The following is a 22,194-nucleotide window of genomic DNA, read 5'->3' on the forward strand; positions in this document are numbered from 1 at the left end:
TCTTTTCCAGAGGGAAGGAGGAAAGAACACACACACTGATGGCTGACTGGTATTTCTTCATGCCCTGGGTGTTCAGGAGTGAAGGATGAGCTGTTCACTTGTACCTGCACCCAGCCTGTGGAGGTGTCCTTCATCATCATGGGCAAAAAAAAAAAAAATAAAATAAATGCACAACTCCCTTTCACTGGAGTGTAGAACCAGGCCTGGAGGGAGAGGAGGTTGCTGCTCTCAATTCCTGAGCAGCAAGAGCAGGAAGGAGGTAGATCTGCTCAGCAGAGGTGAATTTTTACCTGCAGTGAGCTCCCTTATGTCCCATTCCCTGGGGGAAGCAGGATGGAGCCCTGCCTGGGGCAGGGCAGGAGGAGAGGCTGCACCAGGCTCTCTGTGCCAGGGGGAGGCTTTGCCCAGGGGCTCTGTGGAGTCCCTTGTGCCATTAAAGGAATTCCCAAGTGCCTTCACCTTGGAAAGGCGAAGATTAAAGATCCCCCTCCCAGGTGTAACAAAGGCTTCTCCCCCATGGATCCCTGCAGACATTGTGCAATCTTCTCTCTGGGTTTGGGAAGTCCATCACCTGCCCCATGGGATCCCCTGTCCCTGTTTCCCCATTGGTTATGGGGCCGGGTGTCCTGTTCCTCTCTTCCCTATGGCCACTTGCCCCCTGCCCTGCCCCCTGTACCACCCATGAACCACACACCCTGAATAACTGAGAAACACCACAGGTTCTCTCTTTTGCTCCAGATTAACCTTCAGCACATGGAATAAACACTTGTTGGAATTGATTTGGGGCTGGGAGCCCTCTGCCCCTCTGCTGAGCCAGCCTTGTAACGTGTGTGGATGTGTGAGCTTGAATTGCTGCCTGAATTCTTCCCAAGCAGTTTCTCCACTGGAGAGGCTGACTGGGGTATAGAAAGGCTGTGGCTGCACCCCAAAAGGACACACTGTTACAGGGCTGGAGCTCCAGCACCAGCCCAGCTGCCTGGGCAGCACAAACCTGGGATCTGCAGTCGGACAGGGCTCTGGGATGGCTCTGCAGTGGGACAGGGCTTGGGGACAGGGCTCTGCAGTGGGACAGGGCTTGGGGACAGGGATCTGCAGGGGGACAGGGCTTGGGGACAGGGCTCTGCAGTGGGACAGGGCTTGGGGACAGGGATCTGCAGGGGGACAGGCTTAGGGATGGCTCTGCAGAAGGACAGAGTTTTGGGATGACTCTGCAGTGGGATAGGGGCTCTGGGATAACTCTGCAATGGGACAGGGCTCTGCAGTGGGAGAGAGCTTTTGGGATGGCTCTGCAGTGGGCCAGAGCTCTGCAGAGGTTCAGGGCTCTGGGATAACTCTGCAGTGGGACAGGGATCTGGGATGGCTCTGCAGTGGGACAGGGATCTGGGATGGCTCTGCAGTGGGACAGGCTTTGGGATAACTCTGCAGTGGGCCAGGGCTCTGCAGCGGTTCAGGGCTCTGGGATAACTCTGCAGCCAGGCACAGGGGTGACACCCACGCTGCTCGTGTCTCCGTTTGCAGATTTCTTCCTGCACAGCCCGCGAGGTTCCTCTGCACAGCCTCCCCCCCGCCGGCCAGGCGGGAGCCGGGACCTCCGCCCGCTCCCACGAGTTCCAGCCTTGTGATAAAACCAAGCAAACACCGCATACATGAACTGCCCGGACCCCCCGCCCTCCCTGCAGGACTCGGAGCACCAGCAGACGCTCCGGAGGCGGAGAATAAAGCACAGAAAAGCCAGGATTGGCAGCTCCCGGCGCCGAGGCTCCGTCTGGGATGTGTTTGGGTCCCCCGGCAGCGCCCCAAAGGGGGGGGACTTGGTTCTGCTGAGAAAAACACCGACCTTGTGGCCACTGAGCAGCTCTCTGGCCGTGGAGGGGACAGCTGCCTTCCGAGATGGCACCTTAGCCCTTAATTTTAAACCTCCTTAATCAGTGTTTGTTAACGCTGCACAAGACGGGAAGGGTTTGGGGAAGGGGGAAAAGCAAGGCGGGTCAGGACAAACCCTTTAAGCATCGCTGGTCTCTGATTTCCCTCCCCTTTTCCTGCCTCTGTTTCAGTTTTGGGGGCACCCTGATATTCCTCTGTGGTGATGGAATCATGGAAGGGTTGGGGGTGAAGGGACTTGAAAGGGACACCTGCAGCTGGACCAGGTTGCTCCTGGCCTTGAATATTCCCAGCAATGGGAATCCCCCACCTCTCTGGGCAACCTGTGCCAGTGTGACACCACCCTCATTGTAAAAAAAATGTCCTTATAGCTAATATATCCTCTTTGAGTTTAAAACCATCAACCTTTGTCCTATCCCTGCTAAAAGGTTTGTCCCCATCTTTCTTATAAAACCCCAGAGTGGGATGGAGGGACAGGATCAGGGAGCTCTGATCACCCCGGTTCACCACTGATCCTGGATGGAATCAGATCTACACCATGTGGTTGTTTAAAAGTGCTACAATAACTGGAAGTGGGGTTTAATGAGATTGATGGGGCCACACACCAAAATATTCATCCAGATCTTGGTCCTGTTGAGCCCTAATTTGGTTCCCACGAGCACCAGGTGTGGGATTCTCTGAAGGATGCTCCTAAATAAAGCCAAATTTCTACTCTTAAACAATAAAACTGCTCCAAAATAGGGACTGGGTGCTAAGAGGTGATTTTAGTGCATTTCCCATTTGACTGGACTTTATCCTTCAGCCCCAGCCCCTTTTTCTGCTGCTGCAGAGCTGGTGTGAAAAGCCCCCCTGGAGCAGTTCCCAGCCCCCCTGGAGCAGTTTCCAGCCCCCTGGAGCAGTTCCCAGCCCCCTGGGAAGGGGATCCTGGGCTCAGGGCTCTGTTTATTCAGCACCTGCTGCTGCTGCCACCGTGGGTGACTCTGAGACTGCCAAACTCACTGAGGTAAAAACTGAGGTACAACAGGCCCCTTCTCCCCAGCCAAACCCTCTCAATTCCCTCCCCCTTCATATTTGTCAAACCTTTGATCACCCCCCACCTCCGCCGCTGTCCCAATTCCTTCAAAAAAATTTTGAAGCACAATTTTACCTTTTGAACTGAGGGAAAAAAAAAAAAATGTAATCCTTGCAATAGACTTGGTTATTTTTAGCCCTAACACATAGAACTATTAAAAAAAGCTCTGGGTTTGATTGTTGGCTTCACGGTGCAGAAGTCTCCCCTCGGACTAATGACATTGTGTATTTCCTGATATTTCAAAAGGAAAATATTTTTTGTAAGTTATTTTCTCCCACTGTATATCAGAACCGTTGGGGGAAAAAAGTCACATTCTTTTAGTTCCCAGCCACAGAAGCCTTTACAAAAATGTTCCTTTTAGATGCAATGGCTGAAGCACTGCTTGGAAAGAAAGTGTTGGATGCTGCTGGCTGCTCTATGGGAACAGGTATTGTTACCTTGGATTAAAACTCTGCACTCCAGTAGATTTATTCTGTTATTGTACTGGCCTTCCCAGCTCCCTTCAGTCTGCAAACCCTACAGTGGAAAAGAGACATTTTTTCCAAGGACTACACCAAGTTTTCATAGCGTTGAAATAGTTTCCAGCTGATGTCCTCTCCGAGCTGCATGTTTTGGTTCACTAACCTGAATTCCAGTCCCTGCTGGGTTCCAACCTTCCCTCCTTGGAAGGAAATAACTTCCAGAAAAAGGCAAAGGATGGAATCCTGAGCACAGCCCTGCACATTTGCTCTGGCCCTGGGGGAGCAGAGATAGGTGTGCCCACACCTGGCCAGGATGGAGCGTGTTCCAGCTGCACTGTCTGTTCTCAAGTTTTAAAACAAACTGTATTTAAATTTGTTAAATAAAACGATGGTTTCTAAGAGCCAGAATAGCCTGCCACCTCCGTTACAGACACAGCCTGGTGTTTCTGTCAGAGCCTCACTCCTGGGACTGGCACAGAAAGCAGAGACTCCTTGGAGGTTCTGAAGGATTCACAGCTCAGGTTTGATCTCTCCCTAAGGAGGCTGTAGCTCCTCTGTGCCTTGGAGCTGGTGAGTTAAAAAAAAAAAGTCATGTTTACCTAAATCCCGAGTTTCTGCTTAGAGGGACAAAAAGAGAAAAGAAACCAAGAGCCAAAATCCCACAGCAGCTTTAAGGAGAAAGCAGGGATGAGTTTTCCCACTTGCAGGCCCTTTGCTTCTATCCCAGCCAAAACCTGATCCCTGCTCATTTTCCAAGGGGGAATTTCATCTTTAGGTGCTTCACAGTGTGGAGAGGGGACTGCAGGACTCACTTGTTCTTTCCTCCTCCCTGGAAATTCTCACTCCTGCCTGCCCTGAAACATAATGACACATTTGATAAAAGACAAAACACATCTCACTTTTTAATTTATTTTTTTTTTCCTTTTGAGAGAGAGACGACCTCCATAGTAAAACTTAGTGGAAAAATAAAGCTGAAATTAAAAAGTCATTTGACAACCACCTTGCCTTCCAACAAGGGAACACATAATGGCCTTTTTGCAGAGAGACTTGCTAAAATCTGCCTCAAAGCACACCAGAATGGTTTTCCACACCTGATTACTCACATGTTCACCAACTATTTTCTCCCTACCTAATTATAAAAACGAGGAGGCCAGCGATAGCACATTTTGGAAGTCCCTGGAAAGCTGAGCTCAGCTTCAGGTTCAGATGGCTTCAGTTCCTTCTCTCTCTCTCTCTCTCACCTGCCTCCAGCACCTTTTTATTCCCCCAGATGGTCCAGAACATGCTCAGCCATTCAGACTGGGGGGCCCCAGTATTCAGGGAGACGAGGCTGCTGCATCCATCCCTCCATCCATCCCTCCATCCATCCATGGAACATGCCCTGCTTCCTCTGGCTGTCCTCTCCTCTGAACTCACTGCCAGAGAGGGCAAACCCTGCCCCTGGCTCTGGTGGAGATGAGCATGCCCAGGTGCTGAGCCATCACTCATGCAAGCAGGAGTACTCAGGGTGAGCCAAACGTGGGCCAGCAGCTCTCAATCCACGTACTGGGTCCGGCCCAAATAGGGGATGTCCACGGACTGGATGATCCTGCCCGCCGTGCGCTCCTCGAAGATCACAATCTGCACAGGGACACAGAAAAGCACTTCTTACCAAGCCTGGGGGGGAATGAAATGTTCTGGGGAGGAGGGGAAGGAAGCACCATTTAAAGAGATCAGTGAGTGTGTTGGTGCAGGGATGGAGCAGCATCATCACATCAGGTTTGTCCTGATTTCCAACCTGGGGCAGAGCTGTGAGGTCCAGCTGCCATCCTTGTCAGCCCTCAAGGGCTGTCAGAGCCAGGGCAGCTCTAGAGCAGCACCTCCACTAATTTTCAGAGATCTTAGGAGGTAGCACTGTCCTTCCCCTCTACTGCACTGACTTTCAGCTAAAGGACTGTGGTGGTTTCACGTTCACCTATCTCTGTTTGCCAGATTTAGTGTAGTGGTTTAAGTGTCTTCTCTGCTGTGAGACAGGATTAGGGTTTGATGCTCTGGGCAACTGATGCCCTGTGCACATCTGGCTCCTTGGGACAAGGATCTTTAACATCCCCAACAGGCAAAGAGCTGAAGGATAATTGATGTTCTGTGCACATCTGGCTCCTTGGTACAAGGATCCTTAACAACCCCAACAGGCAAAGAGTTAAATGATAACTGATGCCCTGTGCACATCTGGCTCCTTGGGACAAGGATCCTTAACAACCCCAACAGGCAAAGGGCAGCCCCAGCAATCCCAGCAGAGCTCTCACCTCGTTGCTCCCTCTCCGTAGCCAGGGCCCAGGAAGGTAAAGTGTTTCCTGAGGTCCAATCTTCCAGTATCTGCCCAGGTTCTGACCATTGACAAACACCACTCCTTTCTCCCAGCCCTGGAATGGAGGCAGAACACGGAATTACTGATGCAGCTCTGCTGCCTCGTTAGCATCCCCCCAGGAAACCAAATCTGCTTTCACACTTGCATTCCTTCCAGCCACTTTCTGCAGGTTTTCTGCTTGCTTTCCCTGGGCAAATCCCTGCAGCCAGGAACATTTAAATAAGCCCTGTTGAACAGGAGTTATCCTTAATGTGCTCATTAAAAGGATAAAGCTTTCAAAAATGTGCAATTTGTGCTTCGTGCTTGTACAGGAAATTTTTTCCCTTTGAACAGAGAGGCCTTTATTCCTTCCCAAGCATGGAATATCTGCCCTCACCTCTTTCCCAGGTGACACAAAAACTGGATTGCTGCTGGCTAGCAGCAATTTATTGTATATTTATATATATAAATAATATATTTATATAAAAATAATTCTATTTATTGATTTACAATCAATATAATTTTCCCAATAAATGGGAACCTGAGCAGGACAGTAAGGCTGGGCACAAGGTTGGCTCTAGGGGAGTGAAATCAGAGGAGGAAGTTTAAAAATATTTAAAATCTCATCTGAAGTTCCATGCAGTCTCCCACAGAAGGATGACAGGAATTCTAACTCCCATGCCATGGCCACAAAGAAGTGACTCTTTTTCCATGTCACACTGAGGAGACAGGAATAAAACAAGGCCCTCTTTTATTTTCTGTGCCCATTGCTCCTCTGCAACCAGCAAATAGCATTTGTATGCCAATAGAAAAAGGCTGAACTGGTCACTGGCAGCTCTGCAGGGTCAGCACTGCATATTTTCTCACAGGACTCTCCAGACTGAACAGAATTACCTGGAGGAGACTGTCAGACCTCAGGAAAAATTCTCTGAGAGAGAAGGAGGAGGCTGCACACACACAGAGATCACTCAGAGCTGTTACACAAGTGTCTCTCTAACCAGCTTCTCAAAACCCCTGATTAAGAACAACCAGCACTTGCCTGCAGCTTCAGGAAGGTGTCCTGTGGCTGCTGCTCTATCCAGAGCCTCCCACGGAAAAACGCCGGCCCCACGAAATAATCCGGGACTGAGCTCCAGCCTGAGACGTGCTGCAAACTGCAACAGAGAACAGCTGGGACACCTGCCCCTGGCCCCTGGCCCCACCAGCCACTGCCAGGCCTGTGGGGACAGGAGGAGGATAACTGGGGGTGTCACTGTCAAGAAAATCCCTTTTTCTGACCCAGAGATGGGGCAACTGAGAGGTGATTTAAAGACTTTTATTCCATTTTCAGTCTCGTGAGAAGAGTGAGATGGTGCAGATGTTACAATTCACACCATCACAATCAGAATCCAAACTATTTCCTAATTACAAAACATTATAAGTGGATTTTTGCCTATCAGCTTTTGCTGCTGATGCTTCTAAGCCAATCTAAGAATACTCCACATGGTCTTGCTGCAATACACCTTTCACAGTTCTATTTCTCCAAAATATCTGGTCTGTTTGCAAAGTCATCATTTGAAACTTGTTTCCAGTTCCATTTCTCTCTCAGCAATGTCTCTCCTACCCCATGGCCTCTCTAAATCAGCATATTTTATCTCAGAGTTTGCACACAGATACACAAGATTATGTGAGCCTTTTGTCAGGCTTGGAGAATTCCCTACAAATCCACTGCCCACAGGCACCACCTCTGGTGCTCCACAGCAAAGGGGAAATGCTTTTTACAAGAGTACATGGTGACAGGACAAGGGGAAAAGGATTCAGACTGGAAGAGAGCAGGTTTAGATCGGATAGGAGGAAAAAATCCTCCCTGTGAGGGTGGGCAGGCCTGGCACAGGGTGCCCAGAGCAGCTGTGGCTGCCCCTGGATCCCTGGAAGTGTCCAAGGCCAGGCTGGAGTAACCTGGGATAGTGGAAGGAGTCCCTGCCCATGGCAGGGGTGGGACTGGAGGATCTTTAAAGTCCCTTTCACCCAAACCACTGTGGGATAAAAGCTCTGCTGCACGTTGGATCCTTCAGATCTGCCAGGGCGCTTTAAATGTCTGAGACTGCAGAGCTGACAGGATCCACAGCAGACACTCCTGCCAGGGCTCCTGTCAAGGAACAAACACATCCTTGCAGGTGTGCAGTAATGAGGGGAAATCTGACATCATCCCTTACCTGAGGCAACAATTTGGGAGCAGGGCACGAGCAGAAGAGGAAATGAGGAGAGCAGGATCCCAGAGAAGCCTTGAGCTTCTGTCAGAACACGTTCCCTCCAACCCTTACAAACTGCAGCTCTTGGGCTGGGGGAAGTTATTGATCCAGTGCAGCCTGGCTGCTGCTGAATTATTCAACTAAAAGCCTGTGACAGTTCCTTTCACAACACTCCTCTCCCTCCTCCCTCGAGGGGACTGTGAGCTGATTGTGTTTCAGTGCTGCTGGTCAGCAGCCAGGAGCTGAGGCTGGTGGTGACTAATCTTGCTTTTGTTTGGCCCTGGCAGCTCACTTGCTTTAATGCTCCTCACTGGAAATATTCCTCTAAACAAACACCCTGCAGGTCCAAAAGGCTCTGAGTTACCCCATCAATAAGAATCCTTCAGGTAGCCCCTGAGCACCTGGTAAAACTGTCCTCAGGCATTTCAGAGTGTGGATTTTTTTTTTTTTTCCCTTTTAAAAGCCATTTTTTTGGTTTAACGGGGCCTCTGTCTCTCCCTCCTACACAAAATGGGGCAGCTGTGATATCTTGGGGGATGCACATAAGTTGCTTTCTGGTATTAAAAACATCACTGAAAAGAGTGTCTCTGGATTGTGGCCAGAGTCCATAGGGCATCTGCTGCCTGAAACATTTGCTGAGGTTTTCTGCATGTGCTGACAGAGGCTCTTCAACGTCCCCCTGCTAAATTTCCTTCCTTGAATTAAAGCAAAACAACATAAAAGAGAGGGAGCCATCTGGATTGTTAATGCACTATCAGTAGCTTTCTAGAATTAATCCATCCCTTGCCAGGCTGAATTACTAAATATATCAGGCAGATTGGTAATTTCCAGAAAGAAAATTTCCAAAATTACCCAAAATTTCCAATGTGGGTGTGAGAGGATCCTTCTCTTTGAGTAAACCTGGCTTCTACCTACCTGACCTAACCCTGCTGCAAGGAAATCTTTAAATCCTGCACAGTGGGATTAGATTTCTCCTCCTAAATGATATTATGGATCAGCTGGCACCAGTTCCTGCACTATTTCAGGCAAAAGTACCAGCAAGGAACTTATCAGTGCAAAAATCCACCTCCCCACTGTTACCTCATTTAGCTGCTCCCTATTAGACACTGCACTGCTGGAAAACAGGTGGTTTTCAATGAGGAAAAAAAAAAAAAGAAAAAAAAAGTTAAAATGCCACAAACCTTTTCATGAAGGCAGGTTTCATCTCCAAACTGTAAATCTTGAAGTTCCTCAAGGGGGTTTTATTCAAGAAGACGTCACCAATTAAGCCTGGAAGAGCAATGGGGGGAATGAAGAGCTGAGGAGCAGCTAAAGCTGATGGATTTTTTGCTATTTGAATCTGAGGAGCAGCAGGAGATGGGAAAGCAGCCATGTTCTGCAGTGGAATTAGAGTCCATATGGTCCCACTGCTCATCCAGACTGAGTGGGGAGAGTCACTAAACTCTGGCCTCTCCATTCTCTCCTCTCCAGGGTCTCAGAGCCCCTTTTCTATTCCCAGAACACACAGGGATGTGCTGGCTGGGGGTTCTTGGAATTGCTGGGATTTACTGAGCTGACCACGCACAGATATTTCATTTTTAAAGCAGTTATTTCTTTTTTAAAGCAGTCAATCACTTCTCTAACAGGCACAGCAAAACACACCCGAGCCAGGGGCTGGTGCTGGGCTTTCCATCCCAGGATTTTAATGTCAGTCATGCCATAATAAGCCATTCACCTTTAGCACCCCTTTGTTCAAGCTGCTCTCCCTGAAGCAGGCACAGCCTGGGTGCTAATGCAGCCTCCTAATCACAGCACTGAGGTTTGTGTAACTTTTCTGCATTAAATAAAATCGATACAGTCACATGCCTAACTCCATTAATCTATTTTATGGAGCTTTTGCACATAGTTCCCCATTAAAATAGAATCAACCCCTTCCAGCTCCACCACTGTGTGTGATGGGCTTGAGCATTTCAGTCAATTCTGCTCGAGGGGATGCAGTTCCCTCTTCCTGACACTGTGTGAGCTTTTAAATGGTGTGATCCTCCAATATCAACCCCTCGAGGGAAAACACAGATTAAAAAAGGTATTTTCCTTCCTTCCCTGTGAAGTAATATGCTCACAGAGCAAGAGAAAGGGAGCTGAGCATCACCTAGGAAACCTAGAGCAGAGCAAGATTCACTGATAGCCCTGGGTTTAGCTGTACCCTGATAAAATAAACCCTGGTGCAGGGCCCTGAGCAGGCACTGCTTCTCCCCTGATCACTCCAGACAGGGGGTGAGGATGTTTATTAACACATTCCCTCCCTCACCCCATTTCCCACCACCTCCCTGTCCTGAGCAGCACCACCAGAGCTGTGCTGGTGATGCCTTAAGTTTTAGTTTTCATATTTGCAGGTTCTGTGCTGCCTAGGGATGAAATTCTGAGCCTCATATTAAGTGTCAGTAAGCTCTTTTTACAGAGTAGGGAGACAAAACAAACCCTGCTGCACACCAAGGACAACTTTCAGCCTCAAAAGCACAAACAAGGGTGGCTGGAGGGAGGAACAAGAAGGATGGGACCTCACAGCCTGGAGCTGAAATTGGACAATTAAACCCCAATATGCAAATGGACCAAAACTTATCAAAGTGTGAGATCTCATGACCAGGCAGCAATTTTTTGTGACTATTCTTGGTCCACCCTGTGTGCAGCCCTGGCCAGGCTCTTGTCCTGCCCAGGGTGGATCCTGGATTCAATAAATCCCTACTTTATTCTCCAGCTCTGCCCAGTCTCTGTTCCAGCTCAGCCTCCCAGGCAGCTCTGGGCCCTGAGCTGGCTCTGAGCAGAGCACACAGGGTGCTTTGAGAGCTCTCTGGGAGAATTTGGGAGCAGGAACCAAACCCACCTTTCCTCTGCTCGTTCAGGGCCAGCCCGTAGTTGACGCGCCCTCTGTTCTCCACCAGGAGCCTCAGCTGCCTGAATCCCTGCTGGAAACAAACCAGGACAAGCATCAGCTGCACCAGCCTCACCAGAGGTGTTTAAAGGGAAAAGTGGCACCACAGTTGCAGTTTATAAATTTACTTTAAAGTTCTCTACTGCAAACAGTGAGGAAATCGCAGCCTTTGCACAGAAGATTTCTGGATTTTTATTTTTTTTCCCGCTTGAATTTTTAATTCCCGTTTTGGTATCACCCCCAGAGCCAGAAATGGAGTTTGACACAGGACAGGATGGTGCCATAAACTCTCCCACAAGTCTCAAAAACAACCAGAGCATCCACCCCTCACCTGCTCCTACAGCCACCTCAGCTCTGTTGAAATGTGCTCAATCAATGCAGTGTCCTCAGTGCAAACTTCTGCCAGGGTAAAACTGCTCTCAGAGCTAAGGAGAGACACTCCCCCTCATTCAATTTGAGACCCAAAAGCCTCCAAAGCCCCTTAGAACCTGAGGAAAATGAAGCCTGCATGGATTTAATCTGCAATAACAGAGTACAGGTACTCCATGTTGTGGCTGTGGTAAGAGGATGACAAATTTTGTGCAGCAAGGGCTACAATAACTTGAATTTTCTCCATGGGAAAAGCATTCAGGCCCCACTTTTCAATCACAAATGGTAACTTGGCAGTGAAATCCCACTAACTGTGTGTGATTAGGGCATCAAGGTAGTCTGGGTTAGGAGGAGGTGCCTTTCTGGGAGTTCTCCCTCTTTGGTGACCCTGTTAGCCCACACTCTGAGCAATCCCCAGCAGTTACCTGTCCCTCAGGGATGGAGAGCTCCACAGTGTTGTAGTCCAGCTCCCCCACATACATGGTGTTAACAAACACCTGCAGAACAGAGGATATGCTCATCATAATCATCTCACTCCAGCTGGATTTGGGGAGGAAATTGTCCCTTTGCTTGAAACTACAACTCAAGTGTCAAAAACCGTGTCACTATCAGTGCAAGTGGGAATAAAAAACTAAAATATTCTCAGCACATTCAACAACATCTTGATGTTTAAAGACGTTACAAGTTTCAGCAGAGTGGAAATTTAATTAGAAGTGATAAGGGTTTAGGGGCTTAGATGTGGAGTGGAAAGAGTGAATCACAGAATTAAAATTTCATGTTTTTCCCCATTTCCTGCCTTCCACTCAAGCTGAGGGAGTGTTGTGGCCTTACCTGTGCCCGGTCCCGGACGTGGTCCCTGGTGTGCAGGTGGCCCCCCCCAAAAATGACCGTCTCATAGAGCACATATCCATAGGGCTGCCCAATGCTGTCGTTCAGCTGCAGGTTCTCCATGTTCACAGGGAACTCTGATTTAATGGGCTGCAGGGGAGAAGCAAATGGAGCATCAGGAGTGGCCTCTCACTGCAGAGGCAGCTCATTTCCCACTCTGCCCCCAAAGAGACCCCAAATCCCCTCCTGGCCCTAAGGGAGCTGCACCAAAGGACCAGAAAAAGGAGCCAAGGACTTGCAAAATATCAATTCCAAGAGAACAGAAGCAGCAGTGAAAAAGGTGAGATAAAAGATTTGCTGCTTTTGCATATCCTTGGCAAAAAAAAAAAAAAATAAAAATCCCACAACCTCATCCTTGTGGGATAATGTCACCCTGATTTTTTCAGCCTTCTGGCTGGAGTTTTCTCACACATTGTAACATAAACCAAGAGTGATGTTTAGAGAACTGTGCATTCTTTCCTGGGGGAAGGAAAAATTAATAGACTTCTGTGTTGACCAGTGGGGTCAAAGAAGTGTCAACCTCATGGCCCAATCGCTGATCAAACTCCAAAAAATATTTAAACCCTAATCCCAAATAAATAATCCTTTATTCTCATTCTCACAACCAGACAGTGTGAGTGTAGTTTTTGTGTCTGTCTGGCAACAGGATAACAGAGCAGAGCACAAACTGCTCTAAAAGCTGATGCCTTTGAGGTGTCTGGGATGAATTAAAAGAGGTGTCAGTACCTGTAAAAGTGCTGGCAACACATCCCAGAGAGAGATGTACTGGTGCAAGAGGATGGCACCATAGGAGGCCTTGCTCTCAATCATGGGAGGCAGAGGAAGGGGCTGGCCTGGGATGCAAAAACAAAGATGGAACAATCATTTCAGACAACACAAATCCAAGATCCCTCCAGACCTCCTCCCATCCATTCCCAAGCAACCAGAGCCCCAGCAGAGGGGGCAATATAAATAATTCTCAATTTAAATAATTCCCAATTTAAATAATCTGCCAGTGTGGGTGGAGCAGAGCTGTGGTTGCAGGGTGTGCCATTACCAATGACCATGCTGAAGAGCTGTCTCAGCTTGAAGAATTTGGATGTGTAGTCCCCAGCCTCTGTCAGCACAGCATCGTAATCTGGAAGAGCAGAGAAGCAGCTCTGGGATGGTTTCGTGGTAAGAAATAAAAGCCCCAGGCATGATTTTCATGGCATTGTTTATAGCATGGAAATCTGCACACTTTAATCTGAGTGAACATCACTAAACAGCCACAAAATTCCTTAATTTAGAGAAGAGCCATTCACACTTTCAGAGATCTAATTTGCACATACCCAGAATTTCACACAGCATAAAAGGCAACAATTAACCATTTTACCCACGGGCTGTTGGGATGAAAAGAGATTTATGGTAAAATGTGACTTGGTAAAATTAAAAAATGGTGTCTCAGATCACCATCTCTCCCTAGGAAAAAAAGAGATATCAATTCATCATCTGTGACACCTCTAGTTACAATTCAGAATAAAGGAATCCCCCACTTTCCTGGAATGGGTTGGGAATTGAAAACACTCTTGTAAAGCTCCTTTTTAGACAGGAATTCACTCCTGAGCTGTGTCCCCACCTCATCTCTCCAGGACACACAGTAATTGTGCTGATCATTTCTCTGTGCTGCTGGTTTCTGTCCTGGGGCAGTCAGAGCTGCACAGGCAAGGCAGGGACAATAAATTCACCATAACTGGTCACATCAGACTTGTACTGATAAATAAACTCACCATAACTGGTCACATCAGATTTGTAAAATAAACTCACCATAACTGGTGACATCAGACTTGTACTGATAAATAAACTCACCATAACTGGTGACATCAGACTTGTGCTCATCAACTAAATAAACTCACCATAACTGGTCCCATCAGATTTGTACTCATAAATAAACTCACCATAACTGGTCCCATCAGATTTGTACTCATAAATAAACTCACCATAACTGGTGACATCAGATTTGTAAAATAAACTCACCATAACTGGTCACATCAGACTTGTACTCATAAATAATCTCACCATAACTGGTGACATCAGATTTGTACTCATCAGTTAAATAAACTCACCATAACTGGTGACATCAGACTTGAACTCATAAATAAACTCACCATAACTAGTGACATCACACTTGTACTCATAAATAAACTCACCATAACTGGTCACATCAGACTTGTACTCATCAGCCTCCAAAGCCCCGTTCATGAAGCCAAAGTTGGTTCCTCCATGGAACATGTAGAGGTTGATGGATGCTCCTGTCTTGAGGATGCTTGCTACAGTGTTCACCATCTCTGCAAAAAAAATAAAAGGGTAAAGTGTCAGGGAGGTCACAGAGCACAAATTTGGGGCAGGAATTCAAATCAGAGCTGTTCTGGTCACCCCTGTGCAATCACAGTGATTTGTGTGGGGATTTGCATCTTGTCCTCAGGAAGAGGCAGCACATTCTACTGATGAATTCATGCATTCAAATAATCCTCTCCTCCAGGTGAAAAAGGGTAAAGCTGGTGGCTTCCAGCTGGAATTTTGCTTTTAAGGAGAAGAGCTGCAAGGACTCCTCGGTGAGACTCCGAAAGGAACACACTAATGACCCAATTACAGAGACAATTGCAGGAGGATGAGAGAGTCGTTAAAACAGTCTTGGATAGCTCTGTTTTCACTGCTCTTTAGACACCCTGGGGGTTGTTTTTTTTAGTTTAAACCAGGGAGAAGGTGCTGCACTCACAAGGGGCTGAAATTCACCACGAAATGTTCTGCAAGAACAGAGTTTGGTGCTCACCATCAGCATCGAAGACATAGTGAGGGCCTCCCCAGTTATCAAACCACCCAGTCCAGTACTCCATCACCATCTTGGGCTGGTCTTTCTGTCAAGAGAAAAAAAAAACAGAGTTAAAATGAATTCAGGACACTCCTGCAGTCACCAATGTATTTTTATTTTATTTTTTTTTCTAGAGAAGAATTGTTCCAATCCAATGTGGTGATGTGGTTTTTACAGGAGTGTTTTCTTCTGAAATGGCACAGAAAAAAAGGAGCTCTGGGTATGTGAGGGACAAGAAGCTGTGGGTCAGCAATGCCCAGAACAGGCAAGCAAAGCTTTGTGCCTGTTATAAATACAATAAATATAAATAAAAATTATATATAAATATATATGTATAAATATATAAAAATATAAATATTTTAAAGTTGGCTTTTTGCAAATATTGAAATGAATGCTATGTGTAACACAGGAAGGTTTTACTGGATTTCCTTATTCTTAAGACTGTTTATTATTAACAGTCTTAGAAAATGTGATAAATGTATATTTGCTTTTTGAGTTGTAAAAACTTTTTTTGTAACTTTAAAACCAGTCAAACCTGTTGACCAAACTGAATCAAACCCTCACCAGAAGATAAGGGGAGAGAACCCTCCTACATTCCTGAATTGATTGTGAACCAAAAGCTACAAGAAGGAATTTATTGATCTCCTGGGATAAGAAAAATAAGACATGAGATGCCAACAAGAATTTTATCTAATAAAATGTTAATTTGGTACAATGGGACAAGTTTGGAAGGGGGTAGGGGGAGGCCAAAAACCAAGGGAACATCTGAACTCAAAGGAATGTTTGAAAAATGAATATGTAAAAGGTTAAAAGCAAAGAATTTGAAGGAGTGGGTGTCCTTTCTGGTGAAGGAACCCAGCTGGAAACTTCTGCTTTTCTGTCTCTTAATTGTCTATATATTTTTTTTATTTTTTTATTTAACTTATAAATTCTTCTAAGGCAGTGAACCTCATTTTCCACAGCGCCTCTTCACAGAGCCCAGGGCACACAATCAGTTACCATCAAACACTTCTGAGTTGCTGCTGTTTTGGGAAGAGCTGCAGCAAAAGAAGGGCCAAACCAACTGTCAGTGTTTAGCTCCTGCTAGAAACACACATTTATAAATGTCTGCTTATCTGCCACTGCCAGCTGAGAGCTTTGCAGGTGCGGGGCAGGCACTGCCTGCCAAGGTACAGCAGCAAACCTGAGCTGCTTTAATGCCTTTTTAATGCTGCATATGGTGCTGGCAGGGAAAATTTTGCAGGAATTAGGTCTTCATTAAAGGCTCTGCACACGGAGCAATTTGCTTTCCCATTTGTCAGTGCCTCCAGCTCCCCTGAGCTCCTGCAGGATCCCTCCTGTCCCCGTGGAACTGGCAGGGCAGTGTGTGCTCACCTGGCTGCCCCTCCAGCCTCCTGGGATTTAGTTTTGTCCTTTTGTGTGTAAAAAGGGGTTTTGTCTGAGCCACAGGTAAGTGGCATTAAAGGAACTGGTGTTTCATTAGGAGGAAACAACTGCCTGTAATCATCTAAACACTGCAGCTCTTGGAAATGCATTTAATCAATCTATCCCCAGTCAGAAAAGGGATTTTATCACCTTCTGGAACAAAAAACTCATAATAAGGAAAAATGAAACAGCTCCATAACCTCTACAAACATTTTCTGTCTCGTAGTGTGGCAAAGGAGGAGCTGCTTTTTTGGGGCCACGTTGCATTTAATCCATCCATCCCCAGTGAAGTAGCTCAGAAAAAGGATTTTATCACCTTCTGGAACAAAAATCATAACAAAGAAAAATAAAACAGCTCCATAACCCCTACAAACATTTCCTGTCTCATAGTTAGTGTGGCAAAGGAGGAGCTGCTTTTTTGGGGCCATGTTGCATTCAAGTGGAGGGAAAAGTGCCACCTTCTGCTCATTTGCAGGGTTTGGGGAATTTGGGAAGACCTAAAGGAGGTGAAAGCACTTCCTCTTTTGCCAGCAGAGGAAAAGAAAACAAAGGAAAGCTGTGGGACTGAACATCCAGCAGGGCTTCCCTCCACAGCCAGGCAGGAGCCAAGGGAAGGGGTGAGAAGAGAATTGATCAGGGCTGGGGGCAGATCCCAACTGCTCAAATCCTTCATCTGGAGCAAGCAGAGCACAGGAAAAGAGCACAGGGGGTGTAAAGAGAGAGAGAAGCTGTCACTAACCCCAAAACTGGCCATTCCCTCATCACAATCAGGTTGGTGCTCACACCAAGTGTTCAATTCCCTCTCTGACAGCACAGAGGGGTTAAAAATGCTCAAAAATGCTGAAACTTCATCAACCTGTCCTGAATGAGGCCCTGGAGATGGGTGAACACCCACCACAGTGCACAGACACACCTGCAGCACATCAGCAGTTTGCAAAGAGCATCAGAGTGAAGGAGTTTGGGACAAAGATGATGGAAATTCCAAGAGGGAGGTTTGACAATTGTGCACTGGGATGCTCTGGGTACCAACACAAAGAAGTCTAACCGCTAAACACAGGACATTGCTGCATGAAAAGCCTTTTTAGAAGGTGCTGGATAACAGGATATTTAAATCCTCCTTCCCTGATCCCAGAAGGATTTGGCCTAATGAGAAGGAAACCACAAATCCCAAAAAGAAAATCAGTGCTTCACTTCTAGTGCTGGAAAATATGGATGAACAAAGTGTTTCTGCATCTTACCTGAACTGTGTCCAGGTATTTCAGCAGCCCAGGCTCCAGTTTCTGAAAGTTCACAGTGGCCAGTGCTAGTGGGGAAAAGAAAAATGTGTTAATTTAGACTCATCCAAAATGTCTAGGGGAGCATCTCCTTAGGACCAGCAGGAGGGAGCTGCAACACCTTCTGAACCCCAAAATAACCTCCATAGAGATCCCCCATCAGCAGGAGAGAGCTGAAACACCTTCTGAACCCCTCAAAAAACTTCCTCAGAGATCCCCCATCAGCAGGAGAGAGCTGCAACACTTTCTGAATCCCCCAAATAACCTCCTCAGAGATCCCCCATCAAAGCCTTCACTTGCTATGCAGAACCCAAGTGAAGCACAGCAGACAGTGGAATCCTCCCAGGCCATCTTTCAGCTCTAATGTGCAGAGATATTAGAGGCAGAGAGAGGCATCAGAGCAGCTCCTGGGGTGTCAGCAGCTCTAATTTGAGCCTGGAAAGCTCTTGGAGATCCTCACTTAAAAGGCACCACATGAAGGCAAAGTTATTAGAAAGTGCTGTGTGGATGCCATGCTGCTCTCCCAGGCTTTGGCTGCAGGAATCCCTTCCCAGGCAATATCCTACAGCTTGTCATGCCTGTGGGGGAGAGTGAGAGCAGCCACAGGACAGGAGAACCACAGGGAACTGGAATAGGAAAAGTTTTCCGTGCGTCTGCCCATCCTCAGGCTCTGGAGTGGGAACACCAGCCTGCAGTGTTGGGAAAGATGGGACAGGAAGGGCTTGTGGATATGATTGCCTGGTAAGAAATACTGGAGGTGTAAAACCTGTGAGTGAAATAGAAATGAAGGGCAGCTCTGAGATGTGATCATGGCAGGCAGGAAGACGGGGATGAGCTGGAGATGGGTGGAAGGACAGAAAACAAAAGGAGCCAAGGGTGCAGCCCCTCTCCACCCTGCCAAGGCATCAGGGAAATGTGGATAAGAAAAGTCTCTTTAGAGTTTAGAATACAGGATGATGTGGTGATAGAGCAGTTCTCATGGGCTGCAGGCAAAGTCTGTAGGTTTTGTATCTTGTGCTGGTTGGTCACTGTAAATTAGAATATTCAACACAAGAGGAGATAGAATGGATTGGAACAAGGTCCTCACTCTCTTACTGCTCTTACCTCTCTCTTAACCCTCTTTGCTTTTTTACCTCCCTCACCTCACCCCCTCTCTCCCCCTCTCTCTTTGGGGTTCCCTCCAGCCCAGGCTGGTGGCTGAAGGCAAAGTCCTTTTTACCCACGACCCTTGCAATAAACCCACGTGTGTCTAGAGTATCTCAGGTCTGCAGAGTTCCTTCTCCCTGCCATCCACAGATACTCCTACTTGCAGGACAGGAGACATTAATCTGGGATCAGTGTCCCAGCCCCTGGGACAAAAATCTCAACCCTTTTTGTACCTCCCAGCCCTCTCTGTCAGGCTGATGTTTCTCCCAGACAAACTCTGCAAAAGCAGCAGCGATGATGTGATTCAGCATTAAAAATTGACTCCTAACAAGAGAGCTGCCATCAAACCCAGCCCCAGTTGTGTCAGGCAGAGCACTTCAAACAGAATATTTACAGAAGAAAAAGCTCACTTCTCACTATTTATACCTTGATTTTAATGGGCTGACCTGTGTAGTGCGCTCAGCTGAGGAATTCAGCACAGAGAACACGAAAGGAGAACAAAATAAAAGGTGGATTTAGCAGTGATGTCATGTGTTAGCTGGCAGTTCTGAGGCAGAACATGCCCAGCTGTGCTTTTCATGAAGATTAACAGCACACCACGGAAAAGAGCAGCAGTGCCCAGAGCCTTTTTTATCCTTCCCATGGGGTGTTCTTCCCACGAGGGATCCCACCTTGGTGCTGCAGCCTGGAGGGACAGCAGAGCCTTCCACAGGATCACAGAATTACAGAATCCCAGAATCCCCAGGTTGGGAGAGACCTCCAAGATCACCGAGTCCAGCCCAGCCCTGACACCTCAACTAAACCCTGGCACACCCAGTCTGTCCTTAAACACATCCAGGGATGGTGAATCCACCACTCCCCAGGCAGATCATTCCAGTATTTTATTATTCTTTCCATGAAAAACTTTTTTCCTGATATCCAACTTGTATTTCCCTTGGCTATGTCACCCATGAGCTCCCAGAAAGGCTTTATCAGGTCAGATCAGCTCGGGATCCTTGGAATCAGATTGGTTTGCGATGGAAGAACACTTCCAGCTCATCCCATCCCACCTCCTGAAAGGGCAGAGACACTTTCCACTCTCCCAGGTTGATCCAAACGCTGTTGCAGCCTGGATTTGGACACTGCCAGGGATGGGGAGTGATTTTGTCTCTCCTTTATCCCCCTCCTCAGCACCCTTGGAGCCCTGGTTATCCCACACATCCCATCAGTGACACCTCGGCTCTAATAAACAGATTATTGTGACATCCAGGATCAAAGAGCTCCCAGCAGAACATGCTGGAAAAGACAACTCTGAAGGAGCTCTGAGGCTGCAAATATTCTCTGAGGAGAGGAGGGCAAGGCAGGGATTTGCACACTGTTCTCCTGACAGTTCCATGGCAGGCAGAGAGTGACTCTGTGTGGTCACAGCTGAAAACTGCTGCACACCCAAAAAAAATCCCAAAATTCAAGATCACGGTGCTGGTGATGAACTGATTCATCCAGTTAATTGATTTATCCCTCTCATAATGACATGGAAAAAAAGCAGAAGGAGGGGAAAGTCTTTCTCTTTAATCATCTCCGTGCCTGAGATTGAGAATTTAACATTATTTATGACTGAGTGGTAACAGGAGCCCTCAGATTACACCCTGCAAACACTGAATTTGGGGAGCAGTTACACCTTGGGCAGGAGCACAGGAGAGAGCAGAGGCCAAGGACAGAGTAAATCCCAGCTGAAATTCTGAGAATCAGTGCCCAAACTGTCAGATTTAGGGCTCAGTGAAACTCAAGCAGCTGCACCTCCATTTCTTCACAGGAAAAAGGAGGAGGGTGCTAAGCAGCATTTTAAAAACTTACCAGAATTATATTTCATAAAAGAGAAAGGGGCATTCCTTCTGCATTCTACACATCTGACACCCTCCTTTACCCACCTAAGGCTTTACACCCCAAAACAAGCCTGCTGAGAAGATAATGCTGCCCCACAAACCACTGCTAAATGTAACCTTCAAAATCAAGGTTCTGATGCACCTTTTTTCCTTCTCTTTTTCATTGCAAACCATCTACCTTAGGAATAAGTTACTACTGTTAGCAATTGCTGAGGAACCTGTTAAATATCTATTGAAATGGAGCAATGAGTAGCATTTTCAGCCTTGTAGCCTGGTGAAACATTAAGAAACACTGGGTGCTGCCATCCCTTGGCTCAGTGGGAGGTACAGAAGCCCAAGACTTCACACAGTTTATATTACACTATATACTTTATATTATACTTTATGTGGAAAATAAACCACTGTAAACCTCCCTGGGAAGGGTCTGGCTGCACCATCAACCAAGGGGTCCCTCCTCCCACAGGCTGAACACACTCAGAGGGTGAATTAAAGTCCGGTTTTCCCTCCAAATCCACATTTCTCAGAGATCTCAGCCCTCCCTCAGCACTCACCTCCTTCCACTAAGCCAAAGGACAGCCCATTCTTGTTGTCTGAGGTCATCAGCAGCTCCACAATCCCTCTGTTCAACAGGGCCTGGGTTAAAACCAGCAAAAGCCATTGTGTTAACAGAGTTTAACATTTCCCAGGATATTAAAGCTCTACAGCATCACCTTCTGTGGGGACAGCAGTGCCTTGTAATGAAATGTCATCCCTGGGACATCTCCCATTCCTGCCTGCTTTTCCCAGCTTAAAGACAACTGGAAAATCTGATTTTGTTTCAAAAAGCTGGATTGGTTTCTCACTGATGCATCCAACTTCAGGATTTTAGCTTCTGAGGTCAATGTAATAAAGAGCTTCACTCCTTTCATCAAAAGGGGAAGGAGGGAAGGAAAAACAGCTCAGGTTTCCTGACTGCCTGACAGTGGAAGGTGAAAAAAGGGAAGAGCTGATTTTCCAAGGAACAACATCACAGGAGAGCTCAGGTATATAAATGTTTTTCAACAATCAATGGATTCAGTGGTTCCTCAATATTAAAGCACTAGAGGAAACAAAGATGATGGAACTTCCAAGAGAGAGATCTGACAATTGTGCACTCCAAGGTTCTAAAATCCACCTGCACACACAATGTTCCTCCCATCAGGATTGTTCTCTTGCAGCTGATTCTTTACAGAACAGTGGCTGATGTTTGGAGGAGAGATGAGGAAACCTCAGTTGTTAATTAACCACTCATTTCACTCTACTTGCAGTGGAAGTCACGCCCCCAGCTCCCAGGAGCTCTGAGAACGAGGCCTCAGCCTCTTCAGTCTAAATTACTAATTGTGAAATGTGATAAAGTCCTTTGTTTATTGTCCCTGCCTGCACAAAGAGCAGAGCTGGGCATGGCACAGTGTCTGCATCAGAGAAATATTGCAACACAGACAAACCCAACCAGGAAAACCTGGTGACTTCATCAACCCATCACCACCAAATCTATACCTGAAT

The 22,194-nt window shown here is 47.0% G+C and overlaps 1 protein-coding gene across 4 annotated transcripts in view; it reads right to left on the reverse strand.

Moving 5' to 3' along the window:
* Positions 1–4,303: 4,303 nt before the first annotated feature.
* The window catches only part of LOC310919043 (beta-galactosidase-1-like protein 2), a 28,035-nt gene continuing 10,144 nt past the window's right edge, over positions 4,304–22,194 (reverse strand). For 2 of the 4 annotated variants that reach the window (XM_083878171.1, XM_083878169.1), the window contains 13 exons: positions 21,225–21,306; positions 17,630–17,694; positions 14,928–15,012; positions 14,305–14,442; positions 13,173–13,253; positions 12,863–12,969; positions 12,080–12,226; positions 11,674–11,745; positions 10,832–10,910; positions 9,153–9,240; positions 6,780–6,894; positions 5,700–5,816; positions 4,304–5,034 (listed from right to left, as the gene is read on the reverse strand). In XM_083878171.1, the coding sequence (XP_083734297.1) occupies positions 4,948–5,034; positions 5,700–5,816; positions 6,780–6,894; positions 9,153–9,240; positions 10,832–10,910; positions 11,674–11,745; positions 12,080–12,226; positions 12,863–12,969; positions 13,173–13,253; positions 14,305–14,442; positions 14,928–15,012; positions 17,630–17,694; positions 21,225–21,306 (1,263 nt within the window). In that variant the 3' untranslated portion in view covers positions 4,304–4,947. Of the gene's footprint in view, positions 5,035–5,699; positions 5,817–6,779; positions 6,895–9,152; positions 9,241–10,831; positions 10,914–11,673; positions 11,746–12,079; positions 12,227–12,862; positions 12,970–13,172; positions 13,254–14,304; positions 14,443–14,927; positions 15,013–17,629; positions 17,695–21,224; positions 21,307–22,194 lie in introns of all 4 variants that reach the window. The other 2 variants (XM_083878170.1, XM_083878168.1) reach the window with 1 other exon arrangement.

The sequence above is a fragment of the Zosterops lateralis genome, assembly GCF_965231275.1.
Source record: "Zosterops lateralis genome assembly, chromosome: 25".
Classification (NCBI taxonomy): Eukaryota; Metazoa; Chordata; class Aves; order Passeriformes; family Zosteropidae; genus Zosterops; species Zosterops lateralis.